Source organism: Centruroides vittatus, unplaced genomic scaffold (assembly GCF_030686945.1).
Source record: "Centruroides vittatus isolate TY-2023 unplaced genomic scaffold, ASM3068694v2 contig_351, whole genome shotgun sequence".
Lineage (NCBI taxonomy): Eukaryota > Metazoa > Arthropoda > Arachnida > Scorpiones > Buthidae > Centruroides > Centruroides vittatus.
Genome location: NW_027122174.1, coordinates 2,025,146 through 2,042,361, shown reverse-complemented (window position 1 = coordinate 2,042,361; position 17,216 = coordinate 2,025,146). Strand labels below are relative to the sequence as shown.

The 17,216-nt window shown below is 37.2% G+C and overlaps 2 protein-coding genes across 7 annotated transcripts in view; both read left to right on the top strand.

Moving 5' to 3' along the window:
• The window catches only part of LOC136974588 (dynein axonemal heavy chain 7-like), a 158,084-nt gene that overhangs the window by 65,817 nt on the left and 75,051 nt on the right, over window positions 1-17,216 (top strand). For all 6 annotated transcript variants that reach the window (XM_067269506.1, XM_067269505.1, XM_067269508.1 and 3 more), the window contains one exon: window positions 10,169-10,499. In XM_067269506.1, coding sequence (XP_067125607.1) covers window positions 10,169-10,499 — 331 coding nt within the window. The remainder of the gene's footprint in view (window positions 1-10,168; window positions 10,500-17,216) is intronic.
• On the top strand, window positions 14,202-15,379 carry LOC136974587 (uncharacterized). The gene has a single exon (XM_067269503.1). It carries the CDS (start codon window positions 14,254-14,256, stop codon window positions 15,028-15,030), a length of 777 nt encoding a protein of 258 aa, XP_067125604.1. The 5' UTR covers window positions 14,202-14,253; the 3' UTR covers window positions 15,031-15,379.

Genomic DNA, 17,216 nt, shown 5'->3' with positions numbered 1-17,216 from the left:
GAAACAAATTTGTTAATAAGTAGTAAAAACTTTGAAATATCTGTTTTTTATATTCCAATGAAGCTTATATTTATTATTAAAACTACTAAAAGATTTACATAAATTTAAAACTGAGGAAGAAATTCCATTAACTATTGTAATGAAGAAAAAATTTATTGTAATTAGATAATATGACAGTATTCTCTTGACTTTGTCTTGGACTGTAATATGTTTTTTTAAATTAGACCCAATTTTATTTTGGAATTGCAAAATATTTATTGTTTCCAGATGAAAATTTTAAGCCACTGATTTTTAATATAATATTTTGCATTTTTTAAAAATATAACAAAACAAAATACAGTGATACCCTGGTTTTTGTCGATAATCTGTCTGAAAACAATCTGCGAAATCTGAAACTGACGAAAACCGAGGCAATTATTTCCATATGAATAAATGTAAATCCAATTAATTCATTTTAGACACTCCAAAATACATACCAAAAACACATTTTATAGATAATTAATATAGCGTTATATACTAAAAGCAATAAGAAATTAACATAAAAGACTAATTAGCATTAAGATTAAAGATAAGATAATTAGCATTAAGATGAAAACAATGGAATTGTTCAGCTAGACATGCGGGGTAATGTCTTGTAGAAGTTAGTTGGACTTGAGCTTCTAGCCTATATTGCCCCATGGTAAAGTGTGATGTAATTGTCACGTTATAGTAGTTGTATGCATTTATTATGGTCATATTGAAGGGAATAATGCCTTCCAGAATAGGGGCCATTTAAGGATAACTGGCCCCTATTCAGGCATTACAGACATAGAGAAAACCCAGAAAACTTCACGTAGCTAGCCTGCCCTGCCAAAGCACGAAAACATGACTGAACTCCCATTCTTCAGAGAACAAAACCATTGACCAATGGTGGACCATCACGGGGTAATGTTCACACAATCATTTAATTTTATTAACGTATTAGTACAATACATAGGTAATGTTCACACAATGAGACATAATGCCACACTGTGCCAGAAAACACGTGGGTTGCCCTTTGTTTTTGCAAAATTAGCAGCGAGGTCACTTGAGCACACTGATGAAATCCGAGGCAATCGACAAAAATTGAGACAATCGACGAAAACTGAGACAAATTTTTCACAAAAAAAATCGACGGAAACCAAAACTGACGATAACCAAAATCAACAAAAACTGAGGTATTACTGTAACTGCTTTACTGAAGTTTACTTTATTAACAAGTTTATCTCAAATACTTTGAAGCAACCATGCCCATTTTTACGAGATGCAGAAGTGACAAAGGAAACGGGAAAGAGGGTAGTTAAACAGGTATATATGTTTTTCTGCTAAGTGTTCTGAAGAGGGGTGAATAAAGTGAATGTGAGAGCTACAAATTAGGATAGAGGAGCATAGAAAAAACATTACTATGCTGTTTCCAGAATAATGGAATAATTCTTAATAAAGAAAGCAGGATATGGTGGAAAGGAGTAACAATGTTTGAAGAAACAAGAGAAAGTAAAGGCTTTGAGATCACAGAAAAATATGAATATATGAAGAGTTTTACAGAGAAAGTAATTAATGACAAAGATGTAAAATGTTATGAAATGCTTGGAAATGACTCATAAATAAGATCTATTATTAATAAATGTGTGATGTTTAGTGTTTAGGTGAGACTTTTGTGGGATAGCAAAAGAAGTAATTTAAATCCAATGATTTTGTTATAACTTTATAGTCACAATTTTTTTGCTGATATGAAAAAACAGTTTTCAAATATCAAGTAAGAAATATTGCACATGTGGATGAATGGAAGGTGTTAAGTAATGTTCTTGCTAGATGGTAGGATAATTAGGGATAGCTTTCAATGATTGTAGATTGTTAATGTAATATCTTGTTGTTGTACAATCTACAAGTGTTGAAACCCATCTCTATCTTTCCACATACCAAGTACATTATTTAATACTTTCCATTAACAACCTTCCAACTTATTTAGATATCTGCTTTGCTACTCTTTTCTGTCTTCTTTGTCAGTTATGCATCTCCTGACAATAGGCTTAGTTGCCTGAAAGTACATAAGAGAAAGTTGAACTACAGTGCTATGTATTGCAGCGCCATCTCTGGCAATTCTTATATGTTATGTTGTAGCGCGCCTGCGCACCACAAGTCAGTTCTGTACCGCTTCTTGTTCAATAAAGACGTGCTTGTTACTTGTTCATAAGAATCCGTCTCCATCCTTCTTAATCTAATTCCGACGACCATACATACCAATTCTGGCGACGAGGTGGATTAAAGATAGTCTATTTCTTCAATTCTATTCAAGTTTCAGCAAGAATACTAACGTTTATTTTTTTTTCCTCGACGAAGTCAACACGTGGCTTCAAGCTAGACTTTGAACCTTCGACCCGTAAGTTACCGAATTGCTTATTATCATTATTTTCTTTCCTTTATTCGGAAATGGCAACGATTAACGTTAATCCGTATAACGTAAATAGTGATTGGGATGAATATGTGGAACAATTGGAAGAATTCTTTATAGCGTCTAATATCACTGACGATAGAAAAATGGTGGCTACTCTTCTTAGTCAGATGGGACCGGTGGCTTATAAATTGTTAAGAAACCTTTGTCAACCTGATAAACCCTTTTCAAAGACATTTTCTGACTTAAAAAGTATAATGAGATTACATAAAAATAAATCAATTAGTATAATTTCCGAGAGAGCGAACTTTACTCGCCGGGTACAGAAAGAAGGAGAATCGATTAATGATTTCATAGTTGGGTTAAAATCTTTAAGCGAAAAGTGTGATTTTGGAGACTCCCTTGCAACACGTTTAAGAGATCAATTTGTGTCAGGCTTGTACGACCCTAGAATTCGTTCAAATCTTTTTGCTAAAAATGAATCGGAATTAGACCTTCAGAAAGCGATCAATTATGCTATTGCTATGGAACAAGCTCTGATTGATGCAGGTCGTTTCAATAAATTGCCACTCGAAAACGATTGTTTTAAAATTCGTTCCACAAAGTTCCCTAACAGAAAGAAGGAGTTTAGTGAGAATAGTTCTAGAGATAAAACTAAGTTCGAAACAAAGAAAACTGGTAGTTACATTTGTAGATCTTGTGGAAGCAAAGATCACTCCCGTGAGAATTGTAGATTTAGAACATTTACCTGTAATAAATGTGGCATACCTGGTCATATTGCAAGGGTTTGTGGAAAAACTAAGCATCCTCATGTGAGCGTACACCAACTATCTCGTACCAACAAAGATTCGAATAGTTATTCAGAGATAGATAATTCAACTTATTTTAATCTTTACAATATTCAAGATGTCTCCACACCAGTTCCACCTATTATTCTCACTCTATCCATTAACAAGAAGAACATTAGTTTTGAAGTTGATACTGGCTCCCCACTTTCCATCATTTTTGAATCCACTTTCAACAGAGACTTATCATCCTTTTCTTTACATGAGTCTAAACATTTTCTTTGCACATATGGAAATTTCAAGTTGAATGTATTAGGATTTATCACAGTACCAGTTCTTTACAATCGTTCTCGCCATAAACTTCGCCTTTATGTGGTTCGTCATGGTAATGCTAATCTCATTGGAAGAGATTGGATTCGAGAGTTAAAGCTTTCATGTAAAATCAACAGTATTACTCCTAGGATTTCTCATACAAACTCTAATCTGCTTACTCTACTAGACAAATACTCTACTGTATTTTCTGATGGTATTGGATGTTCTAAATCAATATCCCTTCATTTAACCTTAAAACCAGATGCACATCCTATTTTTCTGAAACCAAGGACAGTTCCTTTTTCCCTCAGGGATAAAGTTGAAGCAGAGTTATCTAGGTTAGAAAAGGCTGGAGTAATTTCTAAGATATCCAACAGTGCTTGGGCTACACCTATAATTCCAGTAGTTAAAAATGATGGTAGTGTTAAGATAGCTGGACTTTTTAATCTAACCCTGAATAAGATGTTACAAATAGATGTCCATCCAATACCTCGTTTGGAAGAGATTTCCATGAAATTACTTGGAGGTGAGAAGTTCTCTACCTTTGACTTAAGTGATGCCTATAACCAATTCCAATTGGATGATGAAAGTAAAAATTTAGTGGTTATCAATACTCATCTTGGATTGTATAAGTGCAATCGTCTCTTATATGGTATTGCATCTGCCCCTGCTTTATTTCAAAGAGCTATGGAGAAATTATTCTCCACAATTCCGAAAACGCAACCATATTTTGATGACTTGGTTACTTCTGGTACAAATCAGTCAGACCATTTCAGTAATATTGAAAGAATCCTATCCATTTGTGAAGTAGAAGGAATCAAACTAAATAAACGAAAGTGCAAATTCTTACAAGATTCTGTAAAATTCTTAGGATTTGAGATTTCAAAACAAGGAATTGCTCCTTTACCCTCAAAACTGGATCCTATATTAAAAGCTCATAAGCCTCGTAATGTCCATTCTCTACGTTCGTTCCTAGGCATGTTGAACTATTATTCTAAATTTGTACCTAAACTGTCTACTTATCTACACCCTCTCTACAAACTCTTACGTAAAGGATGTTCTTGGACCTGGACAAAAGAACATGAATCTGCTTTTCAAAGTGCAAAAAACTCATTAAAACAAGCTACACTTCTTATACACTATGATCCTAACAAAGAATTATACTTGGCTACAGATGCTTCTCAATTTGGTGTCGGCGCTGTTCTTTTCCATATTATCGACAATGTAAAACGTCCTATTACGTTTGCTAATGCTTTACTTTCACCTGCTCAACGTCGATATTCTCAGACAGAGAAAGAGGCATTATCCATTATTTTTGGTATCAAGAAATTTCGTCAATATCTTCTTGGTCGCCATTTCATCTTAAAAACAGATCATAAGCCCTTACTTGCAATTTTCGGTGATAAAAGAGGACAGAATGAGATTGTAGCTGCTAGACTACAAAGATGGAGCATCATACTGAATGACTATAATTATACAGTCAAGTACATCTCCTCTGCAACTAATATCATAGCTGACGGCCTTTCCAGAAATACTACTAATGATTTATTCATAGAAGATTTTAGTAACTCAGTTCCAAGTTCATTATTTAATTTGCAGTTTGACTCCCTTCCTTTTACCAATAGTGCCTTTATAGAAGCATGTCGTACAGATAAACTTTTCAATGTTTTGCGTAAGTGTATCAAGAATAATTGGCTTCAGATAAATACAACTGTTAAGCCATTTCTTAAATTCAAGGATTCCCTTTCTCTAGAAGGAAACTTAATATTTATGGGTGATAGAATATTTGTTCCTGAAAAATTTCGCAGAAATGTTTTCATTGAATTACATTCTGGACATCAAGGTATTGTTAAATCGAAAATGTTAGCAAGATCAATTGTTTGGTGGCCAGGCATTGATAGTGATCTAGAACGAACAGTGAAAGAATGTATTTTATGTCAGTCTTACCATCAAAATCCTCCCTCTACTAATACTTTAAGATGGCCAATTCCTGAAGAGCCTTGGAGTAGATTGCACATTGACTTTGCTGGTCCATTCCTTGGAAAAATGTTTCTAATAGGTATTCATGCAAAAACTAAATATCCTGAAATTCAAATAATGCAATCCACAGATTCTTCCGCTACTATTCTGGTACTTAGATCTTGGTTTAGTCGTCATGGCCTTCCACTACATGTTCATTCTGATAATGGCCCTCAATTCACATCTCGTGAATTCAGAACGTTTTTAGCTCAGAACGGAATTCGTCAGACATTCTCTCCGCTGTACCATCCTGCAACTAATGGAGCAGTTGAAGGATTTATCAAAACGTTTAAGTCTTCTTTAAAAAAATTAATTCGTGAAAAGGATTTAATGACATCCCTCCTTCAATTTCTTACTTCATATCGTTCTACTCCTCACTGTTCTACTGGTAAAACACCAAGTGAGATGCTATTCAACAGAAAACTTCGCTCAAGACTAGATTTGCTGCGTCCTTTAACCTTATCGAATAACAACGTAGTTCGTCCACAGCGTTCATTTATGATAGGAGACACAATTTTTGCTCGTGACTTTAGTTCTAAAGAATATTGGGTTGCAGGTAAAGTTATTCAGAAACTTTCACCTGTTACATATAACATTGAGCTTCCTAATGGTTCCATATGGAAACGTCACATTGATCAACTGAGATCTCGATCATCTGCATCCATCGAATCTCAAGGTGCTTCATTCGTTCCTCTTCAGCTGTGGTGGGAAGAAAAAGAAAATAATCCAATAGTAGAAAACACTCCTCAGAAAGATAACATGAAAAATTCATCTTCAGATACTGCCTTAGCTTCAGACTCGTCTAATACTCAAGAATCAAGTCGTAGACATCGTAAAACCCCTACCTACTTACAAGACTATGTTTGTTTGTAATTCTCCTTAGGAGGGGATGATGCTATGTATTGCAGCGCCATCTCTGGCAATTCTTATATGTTATGTTGTAGCGCGCCTGCGCACCACAAGTCAGTTCTGTACCACTTCTTGTTCAATAAAGACATGCTTGTTACTTGTTCATAAGAATCCTTCTCCATCCTTCTTAATCTAATTCCGACGACCATACATACCATACAGTAAAGCAATTTTCTGTTTTTTATATTTTTTTAAAGAACTTTCACATTAATTTTGATTTTTTTAAAGTAGCTAGATTAGAATATTGTTTAATTTATTATTTTTGATGAATTTGTTTTCTGAGTATTTGATAAAAACTGAAAACATTTCATTAAAATTTACAGTCTTGTAAAAGGTATTCAAAAATAATGAAAATAGGTATCAGAAATGTATTAGTGGTATAATAAATAATAATCAATACAAAACCTTGCATTAAGAGAAATTTTTCATGATTAACAATGAATTTTTTGTATGATTTCATATTTTGTAGGATTTTTCCATACTATGTCTGTCCATCCACCTGTCTGTCTTTCCTTAATCTCAAGAAAAGAGTTAGATGGATGAAACCTGAGACCAGATATTGAAAGATTAGGGGCAGAAGGCCCCAATTAATTATATACAAGCTTCCAATGCATACTAGAAGTCATGTTATTTCAATTCAAAAGTTTTTCCCTGTAAGGAGTTAGATAGATGATGGCATGACTGTTGTTAACAGGAAAAGTATTATATACAAGGGCAAGACACTAATTTCAGGCAGAGAGCATATAGTTTAAATCAAATAAGTTTAAAAAAAATATGATTAAATATTGCAATCTAATGTTATGATGATGTCACAATAAATAATTGCTTCTTTACATACTGTATTACATTTTTTATACTGTCAGTATTTTCTTAATGTATAAAATTAGTGCAATGTGATTATATAATATTTAAAAAATTTACATTTATAATTACAGTCAAAATTCAATTAGTAATTTACTATTAGGCTTACTGTTATTATTCCTTTGGGTGGGGGTCACGAAATATTAATTTTATTTATATTTACTATTTGGGGGGGTTGCAGAGCTAAGAAGGTTGAGAATCGCTGCTATAGACTATTTATTTTATTTATATATTTCATCATATAAATACAAATGATAGTTTTTCAATCCTTCTTAGAATTGTTAATCTTTTTGATTTGATGGCTTATTAATTTAAATTTCTCCAAAAATTTATGTAAATGTAGTAACTTATTTGAAAGAACAATTGCTAAAGTTTACAATGTTCTTTGTATAAGAAATTAATCTTTTAAAATATGAAATAAATATTTTTAAACAAAGTGGATGAAACCAATCTCTATCACAATTTTACACAAAAGCAAATGTTTTTAACCACGTTAAATGGGCATTGTCAGGCTAACTGACCTTTGCAGTTCACATGCAGCTGTTAACCTTTCTGCAGTGGATTAGTCAGGTATGGTGCTATCACTATGTAGTGGAGAATAAACGTGGGAAATTTTTAAAGTATTTTCCCATGCGTTTTTCTCATTACCATTTTGGAAAAAATTTTTTAAACAGTTATGTCTAGTAAAGAAAAGTCTTTTTTATTGTCACATAATTTCTTCTCTATGTGAATTTTCTTTTGCGGTAGTTTTTGCCGATATCCGCAAAATTCGTTTGCGAATATATCTGTCGTTTACCAGTGCCACATGATCACCCTTGACAGATATATCCATGGTCACTGCAGAGTTGTAAAGAAGGGGGGAGGGTTGTAATATTAAAGTTCATAGATCAACTTCATGCAGGAGGGAAGGAATCTACATCATGAAAATTTATAGCAATATTCATTCTTGTGACTGTAAATTTCTAACTGTTCTAGATATATTATTGCCCTTAAAGCTAATAAGTCTAAGGACATTGTCCTGGTGTATAGGCCTACTTATTATAATGGCATCCAGGAATATACAAACAGAACACCCACTGTTCCACAGCCCCCAACAACTTCCTCAATAAGCTCCAATCCATGGTCCCTCAATTTTCCAGCACCTCACTGACAATCCTCCTTTATCTGCATAATAACTACAGTCATTGCCCCTGCCACACTTTATATCTTTGCATTTGCAAAGATGCATAAGCCTGGCACATAACTTCAACCAATCGTGGATAAATCTTCCTCATCAACCATATGCTTCAAAAGGACAGTCAACAGTTACATCTTAGGTTCTCCTTTCTATATATCCATACACCATCACCAGTGCCCTGGAGTTAATTGAATGCCTCAAGGTCTTCCCCTTTACATGGCCCAATATACTTTACAGTTTGCGACTTCCAGTCGCTTTATCCTTTAATTCATAATGAACTCTGCTTTTGGTTTCTGCACAACTGCTTAGTGACATTCAAGATTCAGCTAAGCATCACATTAACATCCTAGAGCTTGCTGATCTCTATGCCACACTTGTATTTTTGCTTTCGAGGGCACAATTTTTCTGCAGTGTAGGGACATGCTTACCTTGTAGTTTGCTTTCAGGCATCCTTTGTGAGCTGGTCATTCAGCAACTTGAGGCCTCTGTCCTTTCTGTCTTTGACCACCACATTCTCCTATATGCATGTTACATTGACGACATTTTCATCATGTGACAGAAAAATCCTGTACTCAAGATTTCTTGCAGAAAATTAACATCAACCACTACATCTGTCTCCACCTGGAAAAGGACAGTGATCAAGAAGTTAATTTCCTTGACCTCCAGCTTACCTTATCCAATAGATGCATCTCAACTAAAATCTACAGGAAGCCTACATACCACCCAATCTTCAGCCCTGCTGCTTTATCTTCAAGATGGCCAGCTTCAGTGCCCTAGTTTGTTGAGTTTTCATTTATTTGTCTGACACTTAAGACAGGAATAAGAAGCCCCAAACTATTGCCTGGTTTGCCAGACTATGTTGCTATTCTCCTAACACCATCAAAGATCTAATTTATCATGTTTCCTCTGTCACCTTTGTCATGCTCAACAACTGCTCCCAATGACACCATATACAAGGCTGTCACATATGACAGAAGATCTGCTACCCTGTACAAGAAAATTGCCAGAAATAACTTTTGTTTAGCCTTTAGAAGAAGTCTCTTGGTTTTCATCATCCTCGGCAATGGTTTTCATCATCCTCTGGATAGCATTGCACTGGCTAAATAGCCAGTGCAATGCTATCCAGATATGCACCTGTTACAGACCACAGAATCAACTGAAACTTAGGATATATGTATGAGATCCACAGATTAGAGAGGGTAATTACAGGATGACCTTTAAACACCCGTCTTAATGAACATCGGACTTTCATTATGAAAAGGCTGGGTAACACTGCATTAACAACTTTTGTTTCTGATTCTGACAGATGTACATTTTGACCATACACATCTATGTAGCACCTCCAACAAAGAATGATTTAGATATCTAGAACAGTTAGAAATTTACAAAGCTGTGAGAAAAAATTGTTATAAACTTTTGTGATGTAGATTCCTTCTCCTGTGTGGAAGTCCATCAACAAACTTTAATTTTTACAACCCTCTCCCCCTCCTTTTCTTTCTCTTGTTTTAACCCCTTGTTTAATCCCCTTGTTTTAACAGCTGCATGTGAACTGCAAAGATCAGTTAGCCTGATGATGCTCATTTAACATGGTCAAAAACATTTGCTTTTGTGTAAAATTGTGCTGGAGATTGGTTTCATTTGTTTTATTAAGTATACCCAGTTTTGAGTAGTTGATTAAATACTTTTACTTTTTAGAGATATTCTAAAAATGAAGCAACGCTATGAAGTTGGATTAGAACAATTAGCACATGCAGCTGGACAAGTTTCAGATATGCAGAAATACCAAATAGAATTGCAACCCAAATTAGTTGAAGCAAATCAAAATGTAGAAAACATCATGACTCAAATAAATGCTGAGTCAGCTGAAGTTGAAAAAGTTGAAGAAAGAGTTAAGGAAGATCAAATACTTGCAAATGAAAAAGCTAAAAAAGCTGCTTCAATCAAAGAAGAGTGTGATGCTGATTTAGCTGAAGCTATGCCAATCTTAAATGCTGCTATAGCAGCTTTAAACACCCTTACTCCTTCTGTATGTATTATTATTATTATTGATATTATTTAATATATATGTTATAGACATAGTGATTAATACGGGCACTATGAATAATGACCAACAAAATCGGGCATTGTAATAAATTTCAATAATTTATCAAATTGACCGGTCATTATGAATACTGCTATCACCTAGTCGGGCAAAGTGATAATAATAATTTGAGGAGTGATCATGCCCCACACGCTAGCCAATCGGCACTCAGTTGTGCGTGCGTATTGCATTTAGTACCGAATTTGGCAGCAGTTGTGACTGTTTGTGCTTTCGACAGATTCCTCCCAGAGGGGAGCCGCCGGCAGGCTGCCGATTGTTTAACGTCACTAGTTATTTATTCATGGTAGTTCTTGAACACACGTATCAATAACTAGTATATATCAATATCTAGTAACGTTAAACAATCGGCAGCCTGCCGGCGGCTCCCCTCTGGGAGGAATCTGTCAAGAGCACAAACAGTCGCGACCACCGCCAAGATGGTGCACATAGGTAAAATTTTGCCATTTAATTAATATAGTTAATAGTACTTAGTTTTAAAAGATTACATGTTTTTTTTAAAATACTTTGAAATAATTCACAAAAAAATAAATATTTTTAAATGAAATAAGTGGAGGTTTTTTAATCAAATTTTAAATTCGGTACTAAACACAATACGCACACGCAACTGAGTGCCGATTAGCTAGCGTATGTCGGATCATCATTCCTCAACTTATTATCATCACTTTGCCCGACTAGGTGATAGCAGTATTCATAATGACTGGTCAATTTGATAAATTAATCAATATTTATCCCACTGCTTGCCTTTTTCAGTCATTAATCATAATGACTGGGCATTATGAATAATGCCTGATTAATCACTTTGTTCATAACGTATATAGTTATATACAGAATTATTCATAAATCCTTGACAATTTTATAAAAAATATGTACATTTGAATGATGCAAAGAATGATGACATATGATACTAATAGAAAGAGAAATTCTCCAAACTTGCTTATATGTGTTATTATTTATTTTCATTGAAGAATGTAGATTTGTCATGATATAGATTGAATGAAAATGGCAGTAGCACGAGTAGAAAAAAAATTTTGTCTGTTATGCCTGAATATAGTCAATCATGGTAAGGATGTTCTAGACAAAGTTTAGAAAGAACCCAATAGTGAAAGATAATATAAAGCAGTAATGTGGAAAACCTTGTTTCTTCAATTTTTAAAACATGCCAGGTGTCTGTGTGCTGCAAAATTTCTAGATTGACTAGGTTTTTCAAAAGAGAAGCTGGTGTGAGTTTGAGAGGTATTATAACAGACCATCATAAGTGTAGTAATCAAGTTATGAAGAACTAGATATTTTGCATATCATTTTGTGGAGGATTCTTAATTAACATCATACAAACTAAAGTTACTACAGATTCCAATCAATGAAGAAAAAGACCCAGGGCTGTTACAAACACTCTTGCAGACTCCACAATGCAAGAGACCCTGTAATGCTTGGGGCCAACAACTGGTAGAAGTTTTCAAGTTGTTAATGTAGCATACAAAATCTTCTGTAAAGAATATTTATTTTGTGCACCGTGTGCAATGATGGACTAAAACACGTGGTCTTCAGACCACGTGTTTTAGTCCATCATTGACCTTTTGTCTATACAAATGGGTTTGTCACAGTTGGGGTGGTTGAGCAGTAGAATCCAAGCCCAAGGGCTGAATGACATTAGAGGAACCCGAATATAGAAGAATTCTTGTGCAGGTCTGTATGACAGAAAGGGCACTTTTGGTTTGGCAAGCGAGAAGAAAAGACATAGTGAAAGTGGGTCCTGAAGTGTAGAAAAATGTGAATTTCCGCTCTTTGTTCTCAGGTTGTGTGTGTCATGAAGGTGCAGGAAAAGTTGGCACAGAATTAAGGTATTGTAGTATCGAGGATCAAATGAATTGTTCCCGATGTTGTGTTCAGGCAAGAGTGTAAAGGATCTCACAAATAAGTACACTTTGAAATCTTGTCAATATCTATATTATCTTTTATAATAATTAGGACCATTGATATACAATATCTACGCTTTTAACAACTACAATTAACCCGTCTCATGACATGAAGTATGCTGTTGAGGCCTTATAACATGTATATAACTGACAATTATATCAGACTAAAACTACAAATCTAAATCTATATATATATATATATATATATTGTACAAATAGTATGTACACACAAGTATGTACAAATCACATAAATTACACAATACTCATATGCAGGTGATCGTCGAGTATACCACAAGGTCATTCACACACTGGCCTTTCTTTCCAAATTATGTAGTTTGTAGAAACAAGAAAAGAATTATCTTTACTTTCTTCATGGTAAACTAACAGTTACTATACATTAATCTTAACAATAACCTTTCATTCGTAAGAGAACTTAGACGAAAATCCAATCTTCCATGCAGATGCAAGTGGTTCCTTCTTTTAATTTTTTTAATTTTGTCATCCCCTTGTCCTCTTCTTAACAACAAGTGATGATCCTCACCTTTTACTCAGAAGTCCAACAATTTTCCTGTCCAGGTGGTCAGCCGGCCAACGAAAAAAAAAAAGGTTTCCCATAATATGTAGCACCACATTTTATATTGCCCACCATTCAGGGCTATGGCTGTGTCCACGTGGTACAGAGTCGACCAATCCTCCGTTCACTTACAAGCACCCATCAAAAAGTGATACGGTACCACAAAGCAAATAACCCGTGCGACAATAAATCGAATTTTGACATGGATGAAATGGAATGCATATATGTATATACAAAAAAAAAAAAAAAAAAAAAATAATAATAATAATAATGTAAGTTTGCTGACCTGGTGGAGATTGGGACTTAAATCCCACTTCTCACCAGTGTAAGTTCACCGACTTCTAGGGGGAAATCATTAATCCTGTGACAGGATGGTCTAGGGTCGTTTGCATATGGGTGTGGCGAAGGAGGCAAGGATGACAAGTATCTCACAAAACCCTTTTATTTAAATACAAAACAACTCACACTATGCACAGTTCTTTACACACTCAAATGTTCAAACGTTTTTAGTGTTGATGGTGTTTCCTATTGTTGCTCAAAAGTAGGCCCCGGGGCCGCGGCAGGTGAAACGACTCGTCGGTTGGCGTCAGCGGACTTCGCGATGGACACGTTGGCTTACATGTCTTGTCTCTCTTGAAGCCTCTCAAAAAGTCCCGTCATGTCCTTCAAAATCGGCCTCCTCAATCTCCTCTTTTTCTATCTGATTGGTTCTACATCCCTCTTTTCCACTCCCCAATTGGTTTTCATCTGTTCCTAAGTGAAAAACGACCTCTGTTCAAGTCACAAGACAGATCCACTTCGAAGAATCTACTTGACACTGTGGGGAACGTCACTCTCCACATCTTAACAGTCGTAACGAACCCCAGGTGGTAAGAGTTATTACTTCCTGGAACGGGACCGGACTCACCCTGTGGGACCTTTTGGTCAGCCAGTTGCCTTTTGTTAGCCACATCGTCGAGTCATGTAACTGTTACGCGAGCAGAAAATAAACGTAGTTTTGTTACTGTTCGTCTCATTCGTTTTTAATCGCGCGGAGTGACGAGAAGCAAAATTAATAGCAGTAAAAACACTACATTGGTGACCCGAACCCGGACTAATAACGTAATTCAACTAAGAAAACTACCGAATCCACCCATTGGAACCTTCATCAGGTACGTCGTTCTTCCTTGTTCACGACTTCAATCGTCAGATCATGGCCGAGATTGGAGCAGTAAAAATCCCTCCGTACAACTTTTCCGACCCAGCCTTATGGTTCCACATGTGCGAAAGCACATTTGCTCTAGGATCTCCAAAGCCGATCACGGAAAGTGCCACAAAGTTCAACTACGTAGTGGCTCATTTACCACCGGAAGTCGCATCAACGGTTAGAGACATTATTATTTCTCCGGACCGTACAGACCCGTACGGTCACATAAAGGTGGAACTTATTAAACGATCCGGCGAATCGTCTCAACAAGAGTTACGAAAACTATTGGCCGGAGAACAGCTAGGAGACCGCAAACCTTCCGAACTACTACGTGTTCTAAAGCGTCGGGCGGAAAATTTTCAAATCCCGGACGCAGTTATACTAGAGTTATTCATACAACATCTTCCGACTTCCGTCCAATCTATCCTAGCCGCCATTACCCCACTCGACGTAGACAAAGCAGCGGAAGTAGCGGACCGCGTGGTGGAAGTAACCCCTGCAACGATAGCTTCAGTGTCGCAACCTGAGAAGCCCGATACCTTAACCAACAAAATACTAGTCGAAATAGATAAACTTAACAAGCGAATCGATAAACTAACGCAGGCACGTCGGGATCGCAGCGACCATTTTTCTCGACGCTCCCGCAGTAGTTCAGGACATCGCAACAATTCCACTCACCGCAGTATCAACAACTACTGCTGGTACCACAACCGTTTTGGCGCAAAGGCACAAAAATGTACTCCGCCGTGTAGTTTTCCAACAAACGAGAGCGGCGAAGCGTAGAGGCGACATGCACTTTGCCGGAGCAATCTCGTCGCCTGTTCATCCTAGACAAGAGAACGAACGTAAACTTTCTCGTCGACACAGGTTCCGACGTATCAATATTTCCAGCCTCCTCGTCACAAAAGAAGCGCGCATCTCAAATGACCTTGATGGCAGCAAACACAACTGCAATTCATGTCTACGACCAACGAACACTCACTCTCGATTTTGGGTTAAAGAAAATTTTTCGTTGGAAATTCCTTATTGGCAACGTGTCAACAGCAATAATAGGCGCAGATTTCTTGTATCACTTCCATTTGGTACCGAATCTTAGACGAAAATGTCTCACAGACGTTCAGACAAAGGTAAACTCTCCAGGCAAATTATTAGAAACCTCCATCCACTCTATCAAGATAACGACCAACGACTCCATATATCATAAGATATTGGAAGAATTTCCTGAGATCACCAGACCTCCACGTCCTAACCAACCCGTAAAACACAACGTTGTACATCACATAGAAACTGTTGGTCAGCCCGTAACTGCGAAACCACGTCGCCTAGCACCCGATAGGCTTAAAATCGCTAAGGCCGAATTCGATAAGATGATAGCTCTCGGCCATATGCGAACATCAAAAAGCAATTACGCATCACCACTCCACATGGTCACCAAGAAAAACAGTTCAGATTGGCGACCCGTGGGAGATTATCGTGCTCTAAACGCACAAACCATAAAGGACAGATACAGCGTTCCAAACATCGCAGATTTCACATCGGAACTGCACGGAACACAAATCTTCTCTCACATAGACTTAATCAAGGCCTATCATCAAATACCCATCTACCCACCGCACGTGCACAAAACAGCTATAACGACACCGTTTGGTCTCTTCGAGAGTACCAGGATGCAATTCGGATTGTGCAACGCATCCGCAACATTTCAACGGTTCATCGACGAAGTAACCAGAGGACTCCCCTTTGCATATGCTTTCGTCGATGACATATTAATAGCGTCACGCTCCCAGGAAGAACACATCTCGCATCTTCGCGACTTATTCCAACGCCTCCAAGAATATGGGTTAACCATAAATCCGTCGAAATGCACCTTCGGCGTACCATTAATCGAATTTCTCGGATTCAAGGTCTCGGGAAAGGGTCTGGAACCACTCCCTGATAGAGTCAGAGCCATCCGAGAATTTCCCAAACCTTCGTCTCTCACTCAACTTAGACGATTCTTAGGCGTAATAAATTTCTACAGGAGATGCATCCCTCGAGCGGCGCACACCCTCGCCCCGCTAGTGCAGCTACTAGAAGGAAAAAAGAACGGGAAACGTACGTCACTCACTCGGAAAGCAGAATCACGATCTCTGCAATGGTCAGAAGCGGCAGAACAATCCTTCGTATCAGCTAAGGAAGCACTGTCCAAAGCCACACTTCTCCACCATCCACTACCCGGAGCTAAACTATGCATATGGGTAGATGCGTCAGACGTAGCGGTTGGAGGAGCACTGATGCAATACAACAGGAAATGGGAACCCATCGCCTTTATCTCAGCGAAACTGGCACCAAATCAACGCAACTGGTCAGCTTACGACAGAGAACTATTGGCAATATACACATCAATAAAACGATTTCGCCACATGCTAGAAGGCCGTGAATTCACGATCTACACGGATCAAAAACCGCTCATATATGCCTTCAAACAAAAACCAGATAAATGTTCACCACGACAAATGCGGCATCTCGATTTTATATCCCAATTCTCTACGGATATACGTCATATTCCGGGCACAGCTAACACGATAGCAGACGCGCTCTCCCGCATCGAGATAGATTCGATCACCTCTGCTTCTCCTGTAGACTTCCGAGAGCTAGCCACAACGCAAGCTACAGATTCGGAACTTCATCAATTGTTAAAGGATCCTATGTCGCTCAAATTAGAGCCGAAATCCTTTCCACCTAACGAAATCGACCTATACTGTGACACATCATCCGGAACACCTCGCCCCTTCGTGCCGCATAATCTCCGACGAACCATTTTCGACCATCTACATGGACTTTCTCATCCAGGAGCAACAGCAACCACTAAGCTAATTTCGAGCCGTTATGTTTGGCCGGGCATGCGGAAGGACATCCGTCAGTGGGCACGACATTGCATCCCCTGCCAGAAATCGAAAATTCACCGCCACGCCTGGACACCGATAGGA